The sequence below is a fragment of the Tigriopus californicus genome, chromosome 2, assembly GCF_007210705.1.
Source record: "Tigriopus californicus strain San Diego chromosome 2, Tcal_SD_v2.1, whole genome shotgun sequence".
Lineage (NCBI taxonomy): Eukaryota > Metazoa > Arthropoda > Copepoda > Harpacticoida > Harpacticidae > Tigriopus > Tigriopus californicus.
The window spans coordinates 8,781,856-8,807,214 of NC_081441.1; the positions used below are offsets into that span (position 1 = coordinate 8,781,856).

At 39.3% G+C, this 25,359-nt stretch overlaps 1 protein-coding gene across 2 annotated transcripts in view; it reads right to left on the bottom strand.

Annotated features, from left to right (window-relative positions):
* LOC131893675 (zwei Ig domain protein zig-8-like) overlaps window positions 1–25,359 on the bottom strand; it is a 48,022-nt gene that overhangs the window by 19,833 nt on the left and 2,830 nt on the right. The window contains exons 1-2 of one of the 2 annotated variants that reach the window (XM_059243783.1): window positions 635–1,915; window positions 193–487 (exon numbers count right to left, since the gene is read on the bottom strand). In XM_059243783.1, the coding sequence (XP_059099766.1) occupies window positions 193–487; window positions 635–798 (459 nt within the window). In that variant the 5' untranslated portion in view covers window positions 799–1,915. Of the gene's footprint in view, window positions 1–192; window positions 488–634; window positions 1,916–25,359 lie in introns of those variants that run through there. The other variant, XM_059243784.1, reaches the window with a different exon arrangement.

Sequence of the window (25,359 nt, forward strand, 5' to 3'; positions counted from 1 at the left end):
TTTGGGAAACGCTTCCGAGCGATGACAGGACTCTTTCAAAGTGCGAAGGCCGTCTGGACTTGGAGAGAACCCATCAAAATTGATGCCAACTCGAAAAGAAAGTTTCCCTTATATTTTAGTTCTCTTTAATTTGACCTCTTTCCCAAACTTGCCTTGGTCATGGAGAAACCAAGGAGGATTCAAGACACTTACCGAACTATCCATAATGTGACTGATTGGACATCGGAGATCGGCAGTCCCATTCACCATGACCGTGACATTTGTGTTGGTCGTACCAAAATCTGGACGGCCTTTCCAATGGTCTTCGGGCAAGAATGGCGTGTGTCGGCGATGAACACGATGGTCCTGATAATGATCAGCCATTGAGCAAGTGTCTTTAATGCACTGACAAACCAAGATAAGGCCCAGAGTGACCTTTAGGAGACCCGCGTGTTGGGTCATATTCATTGCGCTGCTTAAACGGCCTTCGAAGGTCCCAGGTTCATACCTGAAAAAGGAAACAAAGCAAGAGCAGTGATTAATGACGGACAGATCCTCAGAGATATTAGAATTGAGGAAAAACAGGAATCAACTCGTACGACCACCCAGACAACAGATTGAAAATCACTTAGGCTTAATGAGGCCTTGTAGGTACCTAGTAGTTTGGGCATTAAGACTCGCTTCAAATCGATTAGGACCAACCAAACGGATTGAGACGGCTCCAAAGGCCAAACGAACAATCTTCAATTCCACTTTACGAATAATAGAAACTAAAACAATTCTACGTAGGACTGAAAAAAGAAAAATAGCACCACCCATGTCGACAATGGGCTAGATGGGGTCCAAGTTTGATGTCATAGCGTGTTCTGCCACACCTAACCATTCACAGAGTCTACTGTAAGTACGTATGTTGCTTTATGGAAATTTCCTCGCGTTCCTTTCCCGGTTTGAAACCCGGCGTTATGCGTGTGTTCGTTCCTCCGTCTTCATTGGCTTTGTTCCATTCTCATCATCATAAAGGCACCTTATTGTCACATATCTTGTCACTCTAGGCAAGTGCTCGGGGTGCCATCTCCAAATTCAATGACGTGAATTGCGGCTCCAGATGAAACTTTCTCGTGCCTCTCTCACAAAGGCGTCGGGATTGAAGGAAACTCTCATTTTTTGTCGTTGGCGAAAAGAGAGGATTTTGAATTTCCGTCTTCCGTCCGCCGTCTCCTCTGATATTCCAAACACAACCAAACATGCCATTTCAAGTCCACAATTCAGGCAAGACGTGTCGGGAGAGGAGCTTCAGAAGGGGAAATTTCATTCGAAAAGAGGTTCTTGGCATGAGCCTCCAACTCGTTCAGAGGCTTAGAGTGCCATTATTTAGCCCGTGGACTTCTTTTGACACCCCACAATCCCTTGACTGAACCAAGAGGAACTTGGCATCCCTTCCACTTTGGAGTAGTCTTGGCCTTGACGCGAAACTGTTGCTCCCACCATTGAATCAAACATGGATATGGACTAATAACACTGAATGTATGATAGACGTACTGAAGATCAGATTTGACTTGGAGCTGTTTACACGATTCAGATGGGTCCCAAAGACTTGTTGATTCGAATGATTTATCCTTGGGATACTAATTCTTGCCTAGGTCAAGAGTAGCGATAGTTCAGATAAGTAGATTCAAGAACCTTGCCAGCAGCACTAAGAGGAACAAAGGCCGTGCAACCGTCGGCGGTGATATTTGCTTCCATGGGGAATTTTGTTTTCAAAGACCATCGTCGTTTGTCTGTTTGTTGATAGGTTGCTTGAGCTATATTATATATAAAAACACTCCAGGATCTAGAAAGCTCCATCCATCCACCATACTCATATGTAGCAGAACTTTGAATGGAAGACTCAGAATTCGCTTTTATTTATGAGGAATGCTTCATTTGCGATTGCAATTCCCCTTGGGGCTTCATTTTGGACTCGTACCATATCTCATATTTCACCGTTTCCTAACAGTGGCTTCTAAAAGTGGAATGAAAGACCTCTCAGACCGTCACTTCGTTTAATAACATCAAAGGCTATTAATTTGCAAGGGACAAGTTATGAACCCACAATCGTGAAAACACTAACCAGTTATTGCATTATTTAACAATCATTTTCCTTGTTCACCACGAGAAATCGAGAACAATCTTTTTATTTGCTCTGCAAGTTTATTTCCTCCTGATTGCTCGTTTACATAACAATCATTAACTTGGCCCAGAGGCGGTTTTTGCTTTAGTGAGACGATTTGAAACTAAACTTTGACCTTTGCTCAGTCTTCCTTTTCATCCACTTAGTTTGGTGCTATTACAAAAAAAATGAGCAATTATCTTGTTGGTTCAAAATTTGAAACCTATTGAGTTCCGGCCAGAACTTTTCAACCGATTACCTGGGGCACACCTCAAAATGGATCAATTAAGTATATGAAACGGGTGTTAACCGAGAAAAAGCCAGGTTCAAAGATTGGGTTTACATTTTGAGACAAAATTTGATGGGATATAGATCTGGCAAGGCCCTTGAAAACAATCCTTCCATTGATAATTGATCACTGATCAGATATTGAACTCCTAAAAGAAACCAAAAGCGCACAGGGATTCTTGCAAGGTTGTAAAATGTTTGACGCTGAAGTCTTATTTCCAGGCTATCATTCAATAAGCCAGGATTTAGGGTCAATTGTAGTGACCGTCGAGGCTTAATTTGCATTTTGAGAGCACCTTCAAGCCTTCGAGAATCCAGGCTAGTTCGAACAATGAAGTCCACATCTCTTCTTTCTCGGGCTCCTTCATTGTTTAATTTGCCTCCCTCTAATATTCGTAGGGAATACGTAGGCCATGCTGATCCGGTAGTATCTTTCAAGTCAGGGTTGGACCAATTTTTAGATAGCATTCCAGATCAACCCTACATTCAAGGACTAGCTCGGTCTGCCAACTCAGATTCGTTGTTAAACCAAATATCATATAAAGATTGAAAGATAATAAATAAACGAATTTTAACCTTTCATTTTAATAGTACTGGGGATTACGTTCCCTGTAGCGGTTAGATAAGCCGGTGAAAAACCAAACCAAACCAAATCGAAGCTCAGAGAAGAGATCATTTAAATAAAGTTGATCCGAAGAGTCACTTAATGAAACAATATTCATCCGGAATGGCTATCGCAATTTGGAAGTTTGCATACGAAGGACGGACAAATTGCTTCGTTGATGGGCGCTCATGGAGCCATTAATCCATTATGTTTTATAAGGCACCCGCCCTTTGGCTTGCAAATATGGATTAAAATGCAAGCTCAACAGTCAACAAATGTTTACTGCTTGCTTATCAAGTACATCGACTGTTGGGAATTACACTTTGAAACCTCATGAGCTCTCGTTTTAATCATAATTTGCCTGTATGTATGTATCTTTATCATTTTATGATCGTGGCAATAGCATGGATCACATTCCAAATGGCAAAAAAGTAAGATTGGCACATAAAAAAAGTAGAAATTTTACCGTCACATTTTTTTTTATTTTCAAGGTGAACAGTATTAAATTTATCAACTACAGGAAAAACTGACGTGCTCAATCTTGACCTTAATTCAATTGGAAGCATTACCTTCGAGGAAATTGTCCTCCCGGGCCATGAACTGTCACAGTTCAATCTCTTTTTGACTGTGCCAAGACAATAAGAGCCAATTTCGGGAACACTGATCTACTTTCTTACTCTGAAAGTCCAACCAGGTCCCTTGACGCTTTTGACGCCCATGATCCTCAATCACTCTCTCATGAGGAAAACGGCCCTTTTTTTACTTGGCAAGAAATGAGTCTTGCCAATTCTTGTTCGCAAAATCCCGTTCAATGAAGATTGATCTAAATAAGGCACCCATCCGTTATATTTCCACTGAGCATTACTGAACAACATTCAAACGAGTTTCCTAAAATCATTCAGTAAGAAACTCGTTAACATGTAGGCTTACAGAAACCAAGAATATTCAATCACAATCCATATCAGTTCTTCATTTTACAAATTCCGAAATGCCTGAACTACCGATGTGCAATGTTGGTGTATCAATATGTTTAATAAATCCACGAGATGTGCTTTTCAATAACGTAGCAAACGCTCCAGGTTTCTACATTTTACTCAGAAGAACCTGCCGCTCTTGATCCCATGGAACTTGAATGTGTGCACGCCACAATTAATCTCTTTATGGGCGACTTTTCAAGACAATGATATTTGTTCCTAATTAGAAAATAGGTTATCACATTGTCCAAGTGTGTCGACAGACTGTCAGGCCTGGATTGTTCAAGGCCTGGATACAATAATAAGAAGTCCAATGTCGACGGTGTTCATTGTATCTTGTTGCTTTCACCAAGATTAGTACCTTTTGGATAAGCAAGATGATTAATAGTTGGAGTGCTTTTCTTGTCTTGAGTTTTTTGTTCCAATTCCAGGAAGTTGGCAAGGGTGACCAGATCCGCCACGTTTTGGGCTTTTACAGCCTAGAAAACGTCTGTTACCGAGATACGAGCAAAAACTTTACCTCCCATGCTCATCGCTTGTGGCACAGTCAGTGAGCCACATGACTTCGAAATGGCTCATCTGCTCCAAGAGAAGTCCCCTTCATATCGAAAAGGTAGTCCATATATTTCAACAATAGAAAAAGTTTGGAAAAAGAAAAATCCCCAACCCCCGCAAACTTTGACGATGCTACAGATGTTGGTCGCTTGCGTGTCTTGTTATTTCGGCATGTCATTGCCCTGAAATGGTCTGGTTTTTTTTCCACGCCCAATCACTAACACTGAACAAAGCGGGCCAATTGTAATCGTGGTATGGTACAGAAAAAATATAATAACACGACTAAGTTCTAGTTAAGACATCATTAGCTTTCAAGCATTAGAAGCCCAAGGTACTCGGGGATATGTCAAGAATTCTACTTTCTTTGGAATGAAGGCAGTGCTGTCAAGAGACAACCTTAAAACAAAAGGGGCTTCCGTTTTCCACGACCTCCTCCCGTCCATCTAGTAGTTCAAGACTGCCGGAAACCTCTGGAACTCAATTGGATCTTTTGGAAGTCTGAAACAAGACATGAACCGGCCATATGCTATGCTTTTCGGGAAGAAGACCACTGAGGTTCTGGAGGATCTTTCAATCTGTTCTACCTGCCACTTCTTAGCTTAGCCATTTGGATAACTCATATCTACGACTCTATTTTTAAAGGCTGGTATGGGATCAGGCAATCATAACCGGGGCAAAGTTTGAAGACCGTCACGTTCATTCAAAAGGTAGGGCTCCAGCTCCCTTCAACTGGAGACTATAATGTTTTAAAGAAGCCGTAGAGTCGGTGCATAAACTAGATGAGTTTTTTAACAGTCAAAGGCCCTTCTCCGAGTATATTTGGGAGACTGAATGCATTTGCAGTTGTTGCATTTAGAAAAGATGTCTCTCGGTGAGTAGGATAGAGTACAGACTTCCATTTTGCACGCATTCAAAGGCTTGGTGGGGAGCGTTCCATTGAAATTCATATTTCGTGTTCCACATATTTCTTGGGGCTGTTACACTTGTCACTTCTCTGTACAATCAGCTCCAAGGACTCGACTAAAGAATCCACGGATTCTACTATACCTTTCACTTTTCTTTTGTTTCCTTGTTTCCCCGAAAAACGGTTGGGCAATTTACTCTCAGTGTTGCTGAAATGGCTCATTAGCCAAACTTCAATGTAGCCGAGTCGTATGGAAATGCAAGGAAATTCCGGAACTCGATGGAGTTGGTTCGTGCAACTTGTGGGTATGATTCAGTAAAGAAAAAAGCCATTATTCAAACTATTTTGCAATGAATTCATAATTCATGTGGGTAAGAGGTCGTTTCTCCTCCTTTACTGGAGCGTTGATAACGGCAACGCTTTTCAATAATTCAGACCCAGAGGCGCTCATGTGGAAGCTTGATTAAATCGGGTCACGATCGTCTCAGACATTTGTCCTGAGGTTTATCTGTTCGTCTATACGACCAGCACGTGACCTTCGAGCCTTCTGGTCCCCCTTTTTTACGAGCAATCGTAAGGTTTTGTTCCCAGATGGACCATGGAACATCGTTGAACCGCCTCCAAGACAATAGGGAGGGCTTTGGTTGCGGTAAAATGGCACCTCTTTGAGATTTTGACAGCGTTAGAAAATTTATGGTTATTGATTTGGACATATTTCGCGTGCTTTTAAGCAAAAAATGCATTCAAAAGCATTTTTACTGATCTCACCCTTCCCTCTTTCCGATCGATGAGGGCAATTCCAGGGGCCATTTTATGATTTCCTCCTTCCACTTTCAAGGGCATATCTTGAATATGCGACTCTCGTTTGTGGACCATTGTTCCATCAATACGAGGCTATTCCAATCAAATTCAAACTTGAGTCTCACTAACTTCTGGCGTGAAAACTCAAAAGCCAAGACTACCAAATCAGCGAATGGATAGGAAACCACAGATTAGGGGCTTTTAGGAACAAATCACGGATCTCTCTTTCGAGTTTGGGCTGATCCCAAATCCACTATACCTCCAGATATAGTGGATCACGCTGGGAATAATCCTTCCCAAAGAGTTTAGTAGTCCATGCCTAAGGCCTAATATTTAGAGGAGAGACTTTCGGGACTCCAAATCCACTTTGGAATTCAAAATAACTTTACCACGAGGTGCACCTTGCCAATGATCTTTCCGAACAAATCTCCGAAGTTGATGGGCTTGGCTCTCGTTGTGACGCCAAACTAGCAACCCAAACTCTTTCCCAGCAAATCAAATGGCACAGTTCGTTCCGTGTCAACGGAAGCTGGGCTTTTTTTACCTGCTGTTGATTAGCGTTTCAAACTCCAATCCATCATCACTGCACAAATTTGGACCCTTGCCAAGGTGATTGCAAACAAAGTCATTTGAGCTCAATTATTTAGGGTAGGAGTAAAATCAGTCAGTTAGACATCAAGGTTGGCTCGATAACCGAAATCAGACCAATATCAATATTTTGCTCTATGGCCTTACTGTAGCCTTGGAGAGATAGTATTCCAATCGAACTCAAACACTGAGCCTTGTCATGAGAACCTCCCAAAAAAGTGACTCCCACAAATTGACACGAAAGCAATCAACTCGGGGACCAAACTAGAGACGTTGGCACTGGTTGGAACAACTTGGCCAGGATCGACAAGCTCTTCTGATCTTTGGGTAGACTCGTATCGAAGTATCGTGAAAGTTTAGTAAAATAGTACTACAATAACACTGACGAAATATGAACTTTCATTTTGATAGTGGTGGGGATTATTTCCTATAGCGGTTAGAAAAGCCCGTGAAAAACTTAGACAAAAATAGAATAAGAAATATTCAAAGCGGAATCCAGTTTAGAATTCACCGCGAGAATTAATACCTAAAATTTGCGTGTTTAGTGTTCAATGTCCCATAGTTATATGAGATGGTTGTAGGCTTATGGCATAGTTATTGAAAGCACGAACGAATTGTTCTCGGGTTCATCGGTTTGATCCAATCACCAAATTTTGTTTCATATATTTTCGCTACGAATGTTGATCCAACTTGCTTCAAGACAATACAACGTGTTTGCAAAATACGTATCCAGTGATATTGTCCTATAATTAGTGACCACAATTTGAACGTTGAAAGGCAACTTCTTCACCGTGGGATTTTGTGTTAGTTCGAAGCTCTCATAGGTTGTAAAGGTCCAAAGATATCGACAAACAAGTTCAAATCTGAGGGCTTGACGCAAAAATGGTGCTTCTTGAAAAATGAACTACGTTACATATTGTCTTCCTTTCACTTTTTGCAATTTTTGTCGCAGGGTTTTTGTTTCGAGTACAAGGCCAAAACAAAATACGCGTCAAATTTTAAAACCAAGCTCGTAGTTTCGGCTCACCGACCTATGACCTCAAGTATTAAGCAAAACATTTTTCATGTCAAATCCAGTCATCACTGTCTGCTGGATCTGTTCCCAGAGCGTCCTTTTCTTGTCCTGATTTCCTGTTGTCCGCGATAGTTTACTGCCACAACAAAAAAGAACAGTACAGTGCTCAAGTTTTGGCCTTTGTTTGTCCTTCAAAGTCCTTTGGCTGGTATTTTTGTGGCAAAGTAAATTCTTGTAAAACTGCCGTTGGAAAATTCCTAGTAAATGTCAAAAAACTTGGTCATTGGTGATTCGATGGCGACACCCATTTGCACTTACACTTGTACGTGGTTGTACCTGGGTAACACCTTGGAATGGAATGGGGAATGCGCGTTAATTACTGCCAACTTTATTTTACAATCGTAAATTGAAAGGCCATAGCTTTGTTCCACTTCAATTTGGAATTGGTGGCTGACTCAGGCAAGAAAACTTGTGCGACCACAACAGGAACAAATGTTGTTGAATAGGGAGAGTCCTTTCGCACTGTGAAGTAGTCGTTGTCATGAAACTGGATCGCATTCCACGAAATGTCTACCATCGAGCCTATTTGGAACACTTTTTCAAATGGGCCCACTGCTAATGGCCCTGTCGAACAAAGTTATTCAGGTGCTGGGACGTCGACCCCCAAGGGCTTGAGGAACATTTAGTTAACTTTGCAGTTCAATTCAAGAACGGAGAGAATTGGGCAAGTCGACCTTATTCATTCTAAAACCAACCCTTGCCTCTCTTAGTTGTATATCTATTAGTGAGTTATCGGCTAAAAAGGGGCGTGTCCCAGCCTAGAAAGGTGGATCCAGCTAGGTTTCAAGATCCAAAGCTGAAGGGACCTTATGAAATATCTCGATGACACCGGCTTTTCATTCGCTGAGGAGGAGTTTCCAGCACACCAACAAGGCTAAGGAGAGACTGTTTTGTAATTATGTTAATTAAGCAGAAGAAAAGGAGGAATATTCCTCAAAAGCCAGGCCAAACAAAACACCCCAATACACGTGGATGAGTTTAAATCAATTCTATGCGTATACCTTAGAAAAGGCACGGGTTCCACGAAAAGTACCGATTGTTTCCGCCTTGAAAGGGACATCTCTTAACGTGTGGATTGGAACGGCATAAAAGATAAACGCACTATGCCCCTTAAAGATTACCTTGACAACCCAGAGAGAACCAAATGAACCACTCTGAAACCTAAGCGTTAGTTTGCGCTTGGAGAAGTTTGTGGTCGAGTTTAAAAAAAGGCTCTTATTGCTGAGTGCATTTTGCAACACGACTATAATGCTTCCATAACTTATCTACTATATGCCATGCTGCCCAAAAGGAGCTCATGGAATTGTCGCCACTTGGTTAATGCCTTGCAAGGAAGAGTTGAAGTTTGAAGAGAATCGGCTATACCTGATTAGAAGAGGTCGGAAAATTAGTTCATGATTTTCATCACAATAGTTTGTTTTTAGGTTATGAAAATCAGCCAAATAAGTTCTAAAAACGTAAAAATCAGTTGTTAATGGTAAAAAATAAGTGGTAATGTTTTTGAATTTTCAAACATTTTATTGGTTGTCAAATCAAAAATGGTTTCATTATTATCTTGTTACGAGCTTCTTACTATTTGGGTTTAACCAAAATTGAAATCAACGAAAAAATGAATTTGAAAGCAGACTGATATATGCAACTTCTAAGTGAGGTTCATATTTGACAAGCTAAACTTGCAATTTTAAGAAGAAATTGTTAAAATAAAGGAACTCGCTAGAAATAAAAACATTGCAAAAAAGGAAAAAAAATAGTTGAGTATTTTATCTTTTTATTTTAAATGTAGTTCTTCTTAATCTTGACAAAACAAGACAGAAACAGTCAATTTCTCACAAAATTGTCGGACTTAGTTTCTTTTGATGGTCAAATTTCACGAAAACCTTTTTTTGACTCCATGTGACCAAAATAGTTCAAAACTTAATTTAACTTCAATAAACTATCTTTCTGACCCCTATTGATTAGATTTCCGTGCCTTCAACGACATCCTCCTTTCCACTTAACGGTTTGGGTTTGGTTCTGTATCAATGATTTATGAATACTAACCATAGAGTTGATTGGATTTGGGTACAAATAAGTGAAGCTTTTGCTTACACAGAGACTGATTTAGATTTGTGGTGAGAGATATACACGTGTCTCATATCGTGATTGGAAAGCTTTGCGCTCAACTTTTTAGCTTGACTTTTTGCAGCAATATTGGCGCCAAGCTTTACAGACTTAGGTATGAAAATGTTTACTAAATAAATACACTTTTAGTCATCCAAAATATCAAAGCAAATTTGAAATAAAAATTCGTCTTAAGGTTGTTGACGAATAAGAGGACTCGCTATAATCTTTCCTAAAGGGACGAATTATCAGAAATAATGAAAAAAGAGTTCACGAACCAAAAAAATGGAATCAAGCAAAAAGAGGGTCAGACTTGAAACTGTAAAAGGTGATTTTGAAGATAAGTCGGTCTATTTTTCAAAAATCAATCCACACAATCTAGCTTAAGTCTTCAGGGGCGAGTAAGGCGTTAAGAGAGCAGCGCGCCCCGACGGTCAATTGGTGTTCGGCTTGTTGATTAACGTAAGGGTCAATTAAAATATAGTATATAGTCTTGTTTCTATGTCTTATAATTTATACACATATATATGACAGTTTTTGCATTGAATAACATTCATCGTTTTGGTTACAAAATCCGTGAACTTTTAAGCCACCAAAAAATCATGAAGTCTGGAAGGTGATGTTCATTCATTCTCACCGGAAAGAGTTGCATGCACCTATCTAACTCTAGTTAGAGAGACTCAAGACCTTCAAGACCCATCTCATGCTTGCTAAAGTGGTCATTTATGAAAATCCCCAGACCTCATTTTGTACGTGTTCCAAATTAATCTGACTTTTGATAACGTGCAAAGGTATATCGAGCGAAACATCATTTTTTTTAGAGAAAAGTGCACCGGGGAAGTAAGTAAGTGAGTAAGTGTGTGTTTAAGTAATTCCTCGGAAAGACCGCAAGGCTGAAAGTTTCCAATTACTTTGGCCATAAAGATTATGGCCAGGACATTGCTTGCAATTCCAGGTGAGCCGGTGAATGGGGAACCTTAGTGCAATTACATATTATTTCTAATTGCGTGGAGAATGACCTTAACATTAGGTACCAATTAAAACAAACCTACAACAAATTGATGACATTGACATATTTTCGAAAACAAGAGAAAGGACCATCGTGATTTTTGGCCGTTGATAGACAAATTCCAAAGAAATGGCCCAAAAGGTGGAATTGGCTGAGAAAGCAGAATCACAATCCCCAATCCAAAAAGACCTATCACATAAAACGAAAGTTGCAACGATTTCCGCTGCTTTTCTTTTCAAAGGTCAATGAGTTCCAAGGCTATTATGATACCCATGGCAGATTTAGCTCCGGTTGCAAGCTTCCATTTTATGGCCGGTACCACAAGCCGTGCATTTTAGGGTCAGGCATAGAATGCCAGTATGTTGATATAACGAGGAAAAGTCAAAGCACAGGGTGGCCAGAAACAATAGCAATTGGACAATTAACGGTTCTTTGGAAGCAAATCATATTCATGTTTTGCTATTGAATAGACAGGAGCGAATTTCGTGAAAGCCACCATAATGCTCTTCTCTGCGAGAAATGTATAGCAATTATTGTGAGTAAGTGAAACGTATTATGTTGTCTCTTTGTGCCAACTGCGAAGGAGTTCGTCTTTGTTTGAAGGCGGTGGTGCTTCCAAAAATCTTCCCAATTGGATGTTGATTTAAAATATCTTCAAGTATAAAATTGTCTTGGCTTTCACATCCCATCCTTAAATGCCAAACTACTTAATTGTCGTTATTTCCGGTTACCCTGTTATGTACAATAAAGAGCAAGCGTCTAACGTAAAGAGAGAAGTTATTTGAACTGAATACGTAGAGTGCAAATGAACCGAAGAAATTGTTACGCTTAGATCCTTACTTTTGTGCCATGTATGTGTCTGTGTCTTTATTTCATCTCAAATACTACTTTGTCCTTCATACCGTACTTTCTTTGATCTGTAACATTTAAACCATGGACTGAGCCACGGACTTCTAGAAATATGGACTGCGAACGAGCTTCACGGCAAATCGGCGTGCTCTGGGTCATAGCCACTCTGAGCCACTTTTCGAATTTAGGTAATAAAATAAGAAACGTAGATCTCTTCAATTAAGGGTAGGTCAATTTTATATCATTTACATGCAAAGTCGATCGTTTCAAAGTTATGTTGTCAAAAGCTTATGTAGCTGACCAAGAGCAGGCCGAAAATTCAAATTTTATGTGTTTTTACTACATAACTTTGAACTTGTCTCCTGAGTTCCCTAAGCATAGGTTTGGGCTCAAACTTGGCTGAGTTCATCTATTCAACCAGATCTTGAGGTCGAATCAAGTGCTTATTTGGAATAAGATGAGCGGTTTAGGAGATAGGATAATTTTGCTTCCGTTTGCAGTCCATGTCTCTAGAAGTCCGTGACTTAGCTAATCGAGCCGTGTTACTGCCGGAGGCAAGGCGAGTAAGTTTGAAACACAAGTTTGTCCTCACAATGATAAGAATATAACATTCCCAGTGGCTAAACAAGAGCAGAATTGTTCCACAAGTTGCCTCTCAATTCAGGCAATAAACCAATTATGCCAAATCTTTGATGTATAGTTCGGATCAGTGAATATGATGTATCTGAATTGAATCACGACATTTATCATAATAAGGAATTATCACAACCGCTTGAAGGGTAAACATAGAATCTCCGTTTAGGGACCCACTTTCATTGCAGCGGCTTGCAATTCACTACTCAGTGTTGCCGAAATTGCTCCGAGGTTCCCGTTATTCTTTGCCTTTTCGAGATTCCGGCCAGATTAAGTGGTGGGATTCTTCTGTTGTTGCTCAAGATAATTTTTTATTCATTCCACTTTGTAGTTGAGGTCGCGTAATTGTTCCAAAACCCAAGGGATTTGAATGGTCCATAAGCTTGGCTCATAAAACGGACGAGGTCAAACGTGGCGAGCGAGTGGTCCCTTTCCCTCAATTTGTTACTTGCATGATTCAGCGCAAGAGCCGAAGAGCTGAAGGAAGCTGCCATTTCAAGTGGGGAGATGAGGTTTTCCTTCCTTAGGACATGTTTGCCCATTTGTCATTGCGACTCCCTGGCTGACATCTTGCTTTTTAGAGGGAGACGAGGTTCTAGCGCGGATCAAAGCCCCTTGTCACATTAAATCAGGACCTCATTCACCATATAATTTCCGGCAGAAGTGCATCCAGTCGTTCATCCTTCTTCCGCTCATGCACACACACACGCACACACGCACGCACACACGCACACACCAACGACATGATGAAAGTTCCATGTTTCAAATGACACGCTAAACTCACTGACTCCTTCCTTCCATCTCGTTTACTGACACGTTCAATTGTCGAAGTAGAATAATCAGGCTTGTAGAATGCATCTCAGAGTCAGTGTCAGTGAATCAAAACGAATCTGAACATCAAAAACATCAGATTCTTGTCTTTCAATGCATTTACATTGTCGAAAACAGACGGCTGCCAACGAGGTTTTAAGGCGGGTGTGTCAAAACATTTCCTCACGGTCAGGCTTCAAACCTGGCAAGGAACAGTCCGAGCGCCAAGTTTAGACGCTAATTTCTGCTCAAAGCGTATTCAGAACCCAATTATTCATCGCATGCACAATTCTCGTACACCTGTGTATGGTGAGGTGTGTTGCACCATCAGAAAGCAACTTCCAATCTAAGGGGTTGGATGCAATCAAGTTCTAAGAGATCAGAACTCGAATCGTCTCACTCATTTTGAGTATTGGTCCTCGTTTTTCTGTCATACAAGCACTTTGTCAAAAACAGTGTCGACAGAATTGAGCAAGAAACATTTGGTTTGTCGGAAGAACCGCTTGAAGTTCGAGGATTAAAGATTGATAACTAAAACAAAGTCATACAAGTGTAAGATGTGTGAGTGTCAGAGACCTGCTTTTAAACGCTCTTGCGTCGGGGTTAAGGGTTAAACGTTATCCACCATTATCATCCCTTCACCACTTTTTAGATTGGATAGCGTTCAAGCTCGTAACTCCGAGGTAAAGACTTTAAAAACTCGTCCCTGGTTCCTAGTGAGATAAAGGTACGGTTCTAAAGAAAACAGCTGTTAGGGTAGCTAATTTATGGAGAAGGCAGGAAAATTCAAATTTGGCGCCCTCTTTTTGTATGTTGCTGTAAAGTCTTACAACAACCGACTTGCATCAAAATCTTTCAAAACTTTAAATGATCATTCGAGTTTTGCGCAAAATTCAAATTTTTTTTTCAGCGTTGAAAATATGGCATCTTGTGATACAACAAAAATATGTACTACCTTAGACGAGATCACAACTTTATGGAGTCTCTCTAGTAGAGAGCCCTAATCGCAACAAGACACACGCTGTTAGAGAAAATCTCTGAAAGTCTTTATCTCGATGAACCATACACGCTTGGCCGCATTTAGACTACAAAATAGAGTTGGTCAATTTTGAGCCAAGTCGATTGTTTGTTTCAAAAGTTGTGAAGACTTCTTGTTATGTATTTTTTCTCTCTCTTTCTCTCATACCCATAGGCTGTATGCATTTTGGTTTAGGTTGGGCCAACAATAACAACTAAAAAGTGAACGTTTGAATGCAAGATCAAGGAGAGCACAACATGAATGAACTAGTAGTACTTGTGTTAACTCGTGCATTTCATGTCTTCATAGGTAATGATCACTGTGGTCAAAAGCCCTATCAAGTTTCCAAGGATATACCTAGGCACATCTTAGCATTTTTGTGCTTGTAAAATGAAATAAAACTTTGGTTTCATTGCTTTATGGAATTCTAGCCAAATAAAAATGGCAAAAAACATTATAAAACGTACAATGTAGAAAACTGTTTGTAAAAACTGAGAGCACACTTAATTAGAAATTAAAAGAAGATCTATTAAACCGTAATATCTCCAAAATGACCCTTTTATATTTTGATTCAAATTCCTATTGAACTAATACCGATTTTTATTATCTCAGAGATAAAAAGTTTTTTTTACTTACATAATTTCAAAAAAGCTCAAACTTGAATACACATTCTCAAAACCCTTTCAAACATACATTTTTTTGAAAATTTAATATGGAACCACCGAAAGAATACATGATAAAACAGTCATTGAAAAATTCACGAAACTTAATGAGGCGTCAAAGAAGCAGGTTCAACAAAAGGTTCAAGAAAGGCCCATTGAAAATTATCAACTCCAATTCATGTGCAGATATTACGTTCCCTTCCCATGATTTTTGCCTCAAAAAGTTACAAGTACGTTTTTTACTTCAATTTTAGCTCAATCGAACGATTCAAATGTTATCTCCGCTCAATATTGCTTTTGATCTTTCCATTTTTTTTGAAAAACGAGAGAGAGAGTTCAGCCTTATTTAAAGGTGTATTCTCACTGTACAATTAAGTGTAAAAAAGTTTCTGCTTTGAGAATACATAAATGATTTTTATAACTTCATGATGACCGGAGATGGTGGAAAATTGATTTATAAGAAAATCATTGTTAAATAGAAACATTTTGTTGAAATAATGTTTCCTTAACGAAAGCCAGAGCTTAGGCCAACAAACAGAGTTTTTAACTGGTTGAAGCTTGACTCAGGTTTTTTTTCTGACTTTTGTAATGTCTGAAACAAAGTACTGGAACTATTGATATTCAACACTATAAATACCCCATGGAGAAGTTTATTTCAATTTTGAATGCCCTGTGCGAAACCACAAGTTTTGACGTTAATGGAGAAAAAAAGTCAATTTTAGGACGCAATCTGGTTTCGATTGAAGTGTATTTTTATGGATCAAGGTGAATCTTTTCAATGACAGCCTATCCGAAAGGTTTAGGAAGGCTAATTTTTTTATCATTACGACACTGATCCATTTAGACCCATTAGTTTCATGCTTACTTAGCACTCATGCAAAGGCAAGATGAGTAACATCATGGAATTAATGGCTTTTAAAGATCTAAACATTACTTCGTGCTTACTAACCCTCAATCTACACGTCAGACAACGAGGACAAAGGATTTCCTTGTCTAGAAAAAAACCAGCTAATGAAGGTAAAATGGACACGCTTGGCCAATCCCATTTTTTTGGTTCTCTATACGTAAAGAAAGAGACCTTTCTAAAGTTTTTGTGTAGTACAGATAAGGGTACTTGTTTGGGATTTTAAATGAATACTGCCTCATGAATAGAACAAAGCAAATTAATAATTAAGAAAAATGTTCGACATTTCGGCATTTTTGTTACTTTCTTCAAATTTTGAAATCCATGGTGTACGCTGCTTCAACATTTTTGACTGCCCAAGGATTTTTTTATCCCCTTTTCAATGATCTTCAACGAAGCAAAATAAGGAAACGATCTTCAAAAAGTCACTACCAGAACCAGACGAGGTAAATTGGGGCCCCTCCCTTTCCCGGGTTGAAGCTTTTTCCTGCTTTGTATGCCTAATAACCGTTTTTAAAAAAGTATCTTGATTGCAAAACATGTATATAGTTGTTCTTGTACTCGCACTTAAAAGTTTAGCCTAAGTCTGCATGAGAACCTTTTTTGCAAGGAACAAAGGCAAACTGTGCTCCATATACTACTGAGAAGTCTTTAGTGAGCTAAGATCATTGAAAATAATTGCTTAAAATAGCTCTGGAGTTAGCATTGAACTTAGAATTGCTTCTTGAGGCAAAGTCAAAACCAAGATGGGCTATTCTAAATTCTCATTTGCATTTGTAAGTCAGAAGTTTCTTTTTGTTGTATTTGTGTTTTTTGCCCCCCAACAAGCGTTTACTGTACACCCAATTTCAACAATTCAAAAGATTTCGTGTCAACATGTAGATCGTGTTTTGTCCACTTTCTTACTGCTACTGGAATCTCTAGCAATTCGAGCTGAAACAGTTGTATAGCTAATTTAGTTTTACATTCATATAACACTTTATCCAACAACAAATCGGAGCTAGCAGATTTGACTAGCCCTTGAAAATAGGGTTGATCGGAATTTTGGTCGAAAACATGTACAAGGCTGACTTAAGTCTTGTTACATGTTACATATTCCGTACGAATATTAAGGGAAAGCAAATTGAATAATGATGGAGCCCAAAAAGAAGAGAGTTGGACTTCATTGTTCGAACTAACTGGGATTCTCGAGAGCTTGAAAGTTGCTCTCCAAAGATACATTAAGCCTCTACGGTCACCATAATTGAGCAAAAAACCTGGGTTGGATTTGTAAATGAATCCTTGAACCCAAAAGCATTTTCTTGTTATGCATCAGAAATTCTATTGCTTTCAAACTTACAACGAAAAATATTAAGACCAAGAAGACAACCTGTTTTTGAGGTTAGTTGGTGACCAATAGGCATTGAGACACTTGGAAAAGCCATTGAGACCTCGATGAATATGAGCTAAGATGTGCAATATCACATCTCAGGATAAAAAAAGAATTAAAGCCTGTGCAAAGGATCAGGTCATCTCATCAAACACAATTATAAAATCATGAGGAAAGTCATGGTTGTTTTCAAATGTTAGAACCTGCAACTCTCAATGGCTTCGATTTTTCACTCATTTTACATAAATTGTGAAATTATCAATCTAGATAGAAAAAGTCCTTAAAAATCAATGTGCTATCAAGGAGCAGGGACTTCAAGTCATATTGTAAATATATTGCGCTTGGTTCAGATATTAGGTCAAATGCAAATACAATTCAATGAACACCAAAAACCAGTACTGATTCTTGGACTAAAAATCAGTCCATTTCTGTGTCTAAGTTTGCAATTCGAGTGCATTAGCAAGTGCACTTCCATTCAGATAAAAGCACTTAAAAGTGCCAATCAAAGCCCGTCAAAAATAACAAAAACCATCCGAGTTGCTCTAGTAATAACCCAGTTTTTGCCCATTTGAAAAAGTTCAGTTTCGTCGTTCCGATTCTTGAGACACGGCATCAGACCTTTAAACGCCTTTAGCGAGACATATAAAAAAAAAATTGCCAGTCAAAATCGTCTTTGATCCATGAAAAAGGAGGAGTGCTCACATTTAATCCGGCCATCTTTCGTACTGTTAAGAGCAAGGCGACAAAGACTCAATTCCCCTCTATTAAAACCTTGGCATTCAATAAAGCAATGCTATGATTAGCAATCATGGAATGACCGAACGAAAATAAAGTTAGAGTGGAACAGATTATTCTTTCTTCCCGTCATTTCGTTCCATTCATCATCCTCTTTGACTAAATTGGCCAGAGTTCAGAAAGTACTTTGAGCCACGGGGAAACCCCATCCTTTCATAGAGGTGAGCTGACCAAGTTGTCGTTGATTTGGGAGGTTCTTCTGAAAGGCCTTGGACTTAGGATTAAAGCAAAGGCGAGGAAAACCTAATGCATAGGGATCTGCTGATGTAAGCAAACAAGCAAAAGATGTAAGCATTGAAAAGCAAAGGGAACAACTTTAGTCGATAGAGGCACGAGAGTGTTCTCCAGAGGCCGTGGGCTCGAATCCAGCAAGAAGGAAAACACAATTGAATTTAATAGATAGGTGGTGGGGATCGAGAATGGAAATCGTCTTAATTTTTGGAAGGAGCAAACGTAAGATTTTTTATTTTTAAGTCAGAAATAAACCAAGCTTACACTGGTGAAATTCATGTTAAGATAATTTTTCTGCCATGTGGGATTGATACCATAAACAAAGAACAAATTGGAAGGGACTTCAACTTTTAAGAAAATGAAGCTAAGGTCAAAATGTGAACGAAATTGCAAATCTTATATTTAATTGATACTCATAAAAGCCTCGACAGTTTGCTTTTCATCCCTGACAAATAAATCATCCAGTCATCAATAATCACCTCCTACTTGTCATATGATAAGCGCTTCTTTGAAGGAATTTTCTCTTCCAGAGCGGAGCTTCTAAAACCATAAAGCTCTTGTCTTTATAAAACTCATTTCTCGTGAGTGAAGCAAAGGTCCTTTAGTCTTGTCCACCCTGCAGATGGAGGAGAGCTTATCTCCCTATCGCATATGATGAGTGTTAGAGAACACCATGCCTCTAACTAACTAGAGGGCGCCACATGTATTTACTGAAAGATCATCTCGCTATCTTACAATAAACTAGCCAACGGTCATCTCTGAATCATTCATAAAAGGCCCTGTTACCTTTGCAAATACCATTTATACCTGTTGCAAATAGACACTTAGCAAAAGAAGAAAAAAATCTTCTTTTTACATTTTTGGCCCAATAATTGTCACATATTTGTGGCTAACTAGTGCATATTAGACAATGAAATTCCGTTGAATCACAGCCAGGCTTCAGTCGACTAGAAATTAAATGAAGATTAGGGTCTAATGATCAAAGTATCAATGTGGAGGTAATATCAAAATTATAATTGCTTCCATTTTCCCTTGTTAGGGCGCCATCTGGTGGCAAAGTTTCAAGAATCCGATTCACAGCCACCATACCACTTACTACACTCAACACAATTCTGCCCTCGAACATTCTACTACGACCACCAACAAGATGAGTGGGTTGGATTTGGTGCGGAAACTTTACTCCCAGCCACCATGTTTATTTCCCTACTCTCCATGGAGAAGCAAGTCTAAATGGACGGAATGCTCAACTTCCACCTAACATTTTAGATGACGCGTTTCCAGAACTCAAAAAGAGGCCTCAAGACCAAAACTGGATGCCATACTCTAAGAAGGAAGAAAGCGACACGCCCCTCAAGCTTTTTCCGTTTTCTTATTATGAACCTGGCCTTCTCATCTGAAGTCTAAGCTGTTCGAAGATTTCTGGTCGGATCACGTTCTTTTTGTGCATCCACTGCAGGATTCGGAGGGTCTTCCAAGACGTGAGAGGTCTAAATGAGACACATATCTCAGATTGACCTTGGGAAAAAGGCTCTATAAACTACCCGCTCGTTTCTTCACCATCAAAAGTTGGGGATGGATGGCCTTCTATGGCGTTTATTCCGATCAATTGCACGTGGAAAATGGCTTTAATCTCTTGGAGTGCAATCCTGATCAAACTTGGCTTGGAGATACTTCCGAGTCCTAGTCCGACTATCAATGTCATTTGTCTTGATGGGCTTCAATTGACGATTGATTGGAAGAGTTCAGAGGAATCTATATTCGTTCATTTGCTCATGAAAAACGGAAACGGCGGTGCAAACGAACGAAGAGATCATTGTGGAAGTTAATGAAATCAGAATAGAGATCTCCGGTGTTTACAAAGCTTCGAATCTTTGGTGAAAATCATTCCCTATTTTTTTATTTTTTTTTGAATAATGGGGTGTTTATTACTTTCGAGTAATCAGGACAAAAGCATAGTCAATCGTTAGAAATAAGCCGACATCAACAGAGGGATTTTGGGTATTACAGGTATGAGCTTTTCATCAATACTGTTCGCATGCCCTGAGTAATAATTCATATTTTACAACAAATAATGTACTGATTTGCCCCAGTAATTACTAGCGCCCCAATAATTCCCCAAACATATTCACCGTTTATTTGCTTTAGCCACTTACATACAGGTACATAGCTCACTATTTTACTACTGACAATAGATCAAATCGAGCCCAACAAAAAATGTGGAGAAGATAGATCACACAAGTATAACCTTAACTGAATTGCTTCTAACAACAACTTCATTCAAGTAAAAAGCTGTCACAATTTAATACGAATACAATGACACTATTTTGTTATTGACAAACGTATTATAAACTGCGTAGGATACAAACACTTTAAGCATGCATATGTCTAAAGTCAGAAGAAGAAGAAATCAGAAATTCTGAACACTCAGGTGTTTACTCTATATGTCTCTATTGGGCTAAAGTGAAAAACTACTTTTGCCTGTTTGGTTGGAGTTGTCTGAAATTAGTTCCAGAGTGTTCATGCTCTCTGCTCATTAACGAATTGGCTGGCTCAAATTTAGCTTGGAATCTCAGCCATTTCAAAAAACGACCTCGTCAATTGCTTCCCGAAAATGCCTTTGGCAATTAAAAAGTTGGAGAGTCTGGTCACAGTTGCAAGTGTTCCAAAGCCTTCTTCCCAGATCCACAGCACTGCACAACACAAGAAGAGTAAGAGTAAGATTTGCTCTTCAAATGCATAAATGGCAAGGACCCTCTGGAATGGTCAGCTCCGATTCGTCTTCTTGAAAGGGCATCATGACTCATAAACGTCCTCAGGGAACGCCTTAAATGTGGTTGGCTGCTTCTTAATCGGTGGAATTTATGATTCCATAGGGATCATTGTTGGGTGATCCATTTGACAAAGTAAAGAGTGGTTCTGATTACTTATGGACTCGGGAAGAAACGAAGGCATCGAAATTGACCAACATTCCTTGAATTACACATTTTATGCCACCAACTTGGCAATGGGTAATGGGACGATGCACTTTTTCAATTACCCTCGCCTCGGATGAGAACCAAGGAAAGTGAAAGCTTGCGCAAAAAGACCAATGAAATATCGAGGTTCTCACACCCTGCCAAAGAGAGTTCTACGTAGTACTTGTATGTGACTCTCTAGTCCAATTGAAACAGCTTCATATTTGGAAGAAAAAGGAAATACACTTGTCGATGGATGGCTTATCATGTGAGAACACGTGGTACCAAGATTGTCTTTGAAGGTTGAAAACTTGACCCACGCTAAAGCTATTTTTAGCCTGAGCCATTCTGAATGAATACATTGGTCTGTTGACATCTTCAGAGCCAAAAAGTTGTCTCAATGGAACAAAACATGGACCAGCGACGAAACAATTTGTTAGAGAACGTCAATACAACTAGCCGGAACTTGGGCAATTTATATCCATTGTTCATCCCCCGATCATTGTTGCCAAATCGCTGGTATTAAAGACACAAATACGGCAGTTACAATGTATTGTATACTATAATAAGAGAGAGAAAGTTGTCATGGATGGGAGAACATTTTATTACATTTCCTCACCACCGATACATTCTTTGGCCTGGGGAATAAATATAAGCCATCAGAGCATTGTTAGTGGACTATTGAATATGTGCTAATCAATCAAGTTAGTCATAGTTGTCTTCATTCAAATACATTGGAACAATCTAGTTCAGATTTATTTCTTTACAAAGAGATGTGATTATGCACGGACATCTCAATACATGGACTGTGTACGAGATTTGAAATATGCTCTTGGTCATTGCAACTCTTATCAACTTTTCGAATTAAAGTAATAAAATAAAAAACGTAGATTTCTTCAATGAAATACAGGGCGTTTTTTTAATTATTTATTTGTAAAGTGGTTCCTTTCAAAGTTGTGTAGTCAAAAGAGCAGGACGAAAATTCAAATTTTATGAAGGGTTTACTACATGGCCTTGTAGAATATCTCCTGAGTTCCCTACGCATAGTTTTGGGCTCAAATTTGGCCAAGTTCATCAATTCAACCAGGTCTTATGGTCGTATGGAGTGTTTATTTGGAATAGAGTGAACGGTTTAGGAGAACAGAATATTTTGCCTCCGTTTGCAGTCCACATCTCTAGAAGTCCGTGGATTATGGTAATCTAAAAAGACGTTAAAGCACGATGTGCTCTCCTGAAAAACCATGCCAACTTAGGGGCTAATTTGTGACGTTAGTCCGGTGAGCAGTTAAGGTTGATGATATTTGATGCCTTGACAAACATTTGGTTCGCCGTTGTATGAAGTTTTAAGAACATTAGAATGCTCAAAGCCAAGTAATTTCTGATTGAAATCATGTACGGCTGAAAGCACCCATCCCCGTGTAGCCTTTCAGCGCAATCGGGAATTTCGGTAGAAGTTTCCTGATGTGAAAGCAAGGCTAAAACTTCTTTGAGAGAAATACAGAACAACGAAATTTTTCGTTTTACCACAAAGGAATCAGATGACTAGCAGCTTCTCAAGATTACCGACACCAACAAAAGTTTTTAATCAAATCAAGATCATGCATATTCATCCTCAATATATAAGATGAGAAAGCTATCCAACAAATTAAAATGATTCCACCAAAGACGACTTTGGTCCCAAATTTTGATTTATTGATCCTTTTCTTTAAAAACCAGTTCTTGGAATCAGTGCTTCTTGAAAACCATAACCATAACGGTAATCCTCAGGTTTCCACTTGTGTTTAGAACCGTAGTGTACTATACACTATGACAACTTGGAATGTTGTAGAACCATCCCAAGAATTCATTACATTCCGCTTTTTTCAAGGACAATGAGGACGTGACTAATCAAAGTTGACGTTAATTGTGGATGACGAGATGATATTTTCACGCTAGCCAGAAATTGACTGACTGCAGACATTGACTCTCAAGCAAGCTCTCGAGACCAAGACTCAAAGCCAGTGCTTAGAAATGGGTCTAGAAGTGATTTGAGTAAAAATGACGACCCTGAGCGAGATCTACAGGCTTGTCAAGAGTCCGGAGGTTTGCACACGAGTAGTTCAATCGACCTCTCAATCCGACTTCAAACGAATGAGACACTCTGTTGATTCTAGTCTGCCTGGAATGGGTCTATTGACGTCCGCAGACGAGAAAAAGATATTATAAGATCTCGTGATTATGCTAATATATATCGTTCTCTGCTTCCCAATGTCTTGTACTGAACGGCCTCAAATCCGGAGACTAATTGATTTCCATAACTTAGACAAGAAATTTGACGGCCAAAATGGCAAATAGTAGATTCAAGATGATCTGCATATCCGTCTTATCTTATAGACGACATAACCAGGATGACTTTGTACAGTAATTAGGTCTCCAATTTGCCTGCCACGCAGTTGTACATAAAGAGGGGATAGTGTAACACCAACAATACGATTTCGGAAAGCGATCCAGTTGGTTGAATGGTTGGAGGAAAGGCCTCTCTTTAACTTGATGGTGAGGATAATGGCGGCGGTGCAGAAACATTCCAATGATCTTAATCAAGGTAATGTTCCAGCTTCAGTCGTTGAGGGATGAATGAAATTCCCTCTTGCACATAAGGATCTAGTGCGTCCTGCTTACCCTAAGTACAACAACCCACTGAATAGTGACTTGGTTGGAAAATGGATGCGTATTCCAGATTTGAAAGACCCTCTGGTTGCATAAGGAGGACAGGCTTCCTTCCACCTGAGCTAGTATGCATTTTCCAAGGAGAAAGAGACAAACCTAGACCATTCAAATAAATGAGAAAATGTCATGGTCATATTTTGTGAAATTCCCCTCCCCTCAAGCCATTCTTATGAGAAAATATCTACCGTCCAAGATCCAAGAAAGCTAGCTGCAAGATGGAACCACTTTCTAGGGGACACGATGGTTCCAAACCCAACAAGGACAAGTCTCATCCGATTGCTTACTTTGCCAAAGAAAAACCAGGACTTTACATTATATGTGGGTTGATTATGGGGCTCATGTTCATTTCGACACCCTTCATTTTAAAATCTATTTGACAAGGAACTAGAGTTCATGAATGTGCGTCATGAACTCTAGTCCCTTGTTTCTAATTTTCCGTGGTTTTATCCTATTCACTAATGCCGTCAGTTTGTGTGTGTGTTTTTTTTAAATTTTATTTAATCTATGATGATATTAAGCACCCTTGGGAGTGTTTGAGCTGTCCAAACAACAGTTTAGATTTACAAATATATTCCCTTCCATTTTTGTCTCATTTATAGCTTTGGAAGGCTTGCTGGTATTGGTAGACCATCCGCCCTCCAATTTGCGAATCCTGATTCGATCCCAGACAGGCCAAGTCCAAGTTTCTCTGTGGTATTTGATTACAGCATGAGTTGCTGCTTTAGCAGCTTAAATGGGCGAACCTGCGGTCATTCCCGAGGGTGAGGTAATAATTAATGTTGGTTGTGATGACGAAGCGGGAATACCCCTCAATAGGGGACACCCAAAATCAGATGGCAGGCCGAGCGAGAGAGCTGTCATCTGACTTCGTAACAAACAAAACAACAAACAGCTTCAAGGGATGGAAACAAACCAAGGGTTTACCATTTTCATTTTTTCGCCCACATTGAAGGTAATAAAAGGTCTTGAATGCGCAGATGAGGCCCTAAAAGTGGCCTTTAAAGCTTCGAAGGAGGTCATTATGGCTTTATTTAAAACCGAACTTAACTTATTTCCAATTGGAGCTTAGAACAATGGATATTTATGGATATCAAGAATGTTTGGAATGCCATTGTCTAATTGGCAAATCCATATATTCGATTTGGTCTCCATCCTGGACAGAGTAGGGGACTTTATGTGAGTATAAAAAATGGTAGATTATTAGATTACTGAGAGGGCCCAATAACCGAAATAAAAAAAAAATCCGACATCGAACTCGAGAGTTTAGGTTTAAAAATGAAAATGACATACACAAGGACGACTGTGAAATATGCACGTTTGCAGGGAGAGGAATAATTCACAAAATGAAGCTAATTTCATTTAAAATCGTATTAAGCCCCTATTCTGTTAATTTCAGAGGTTA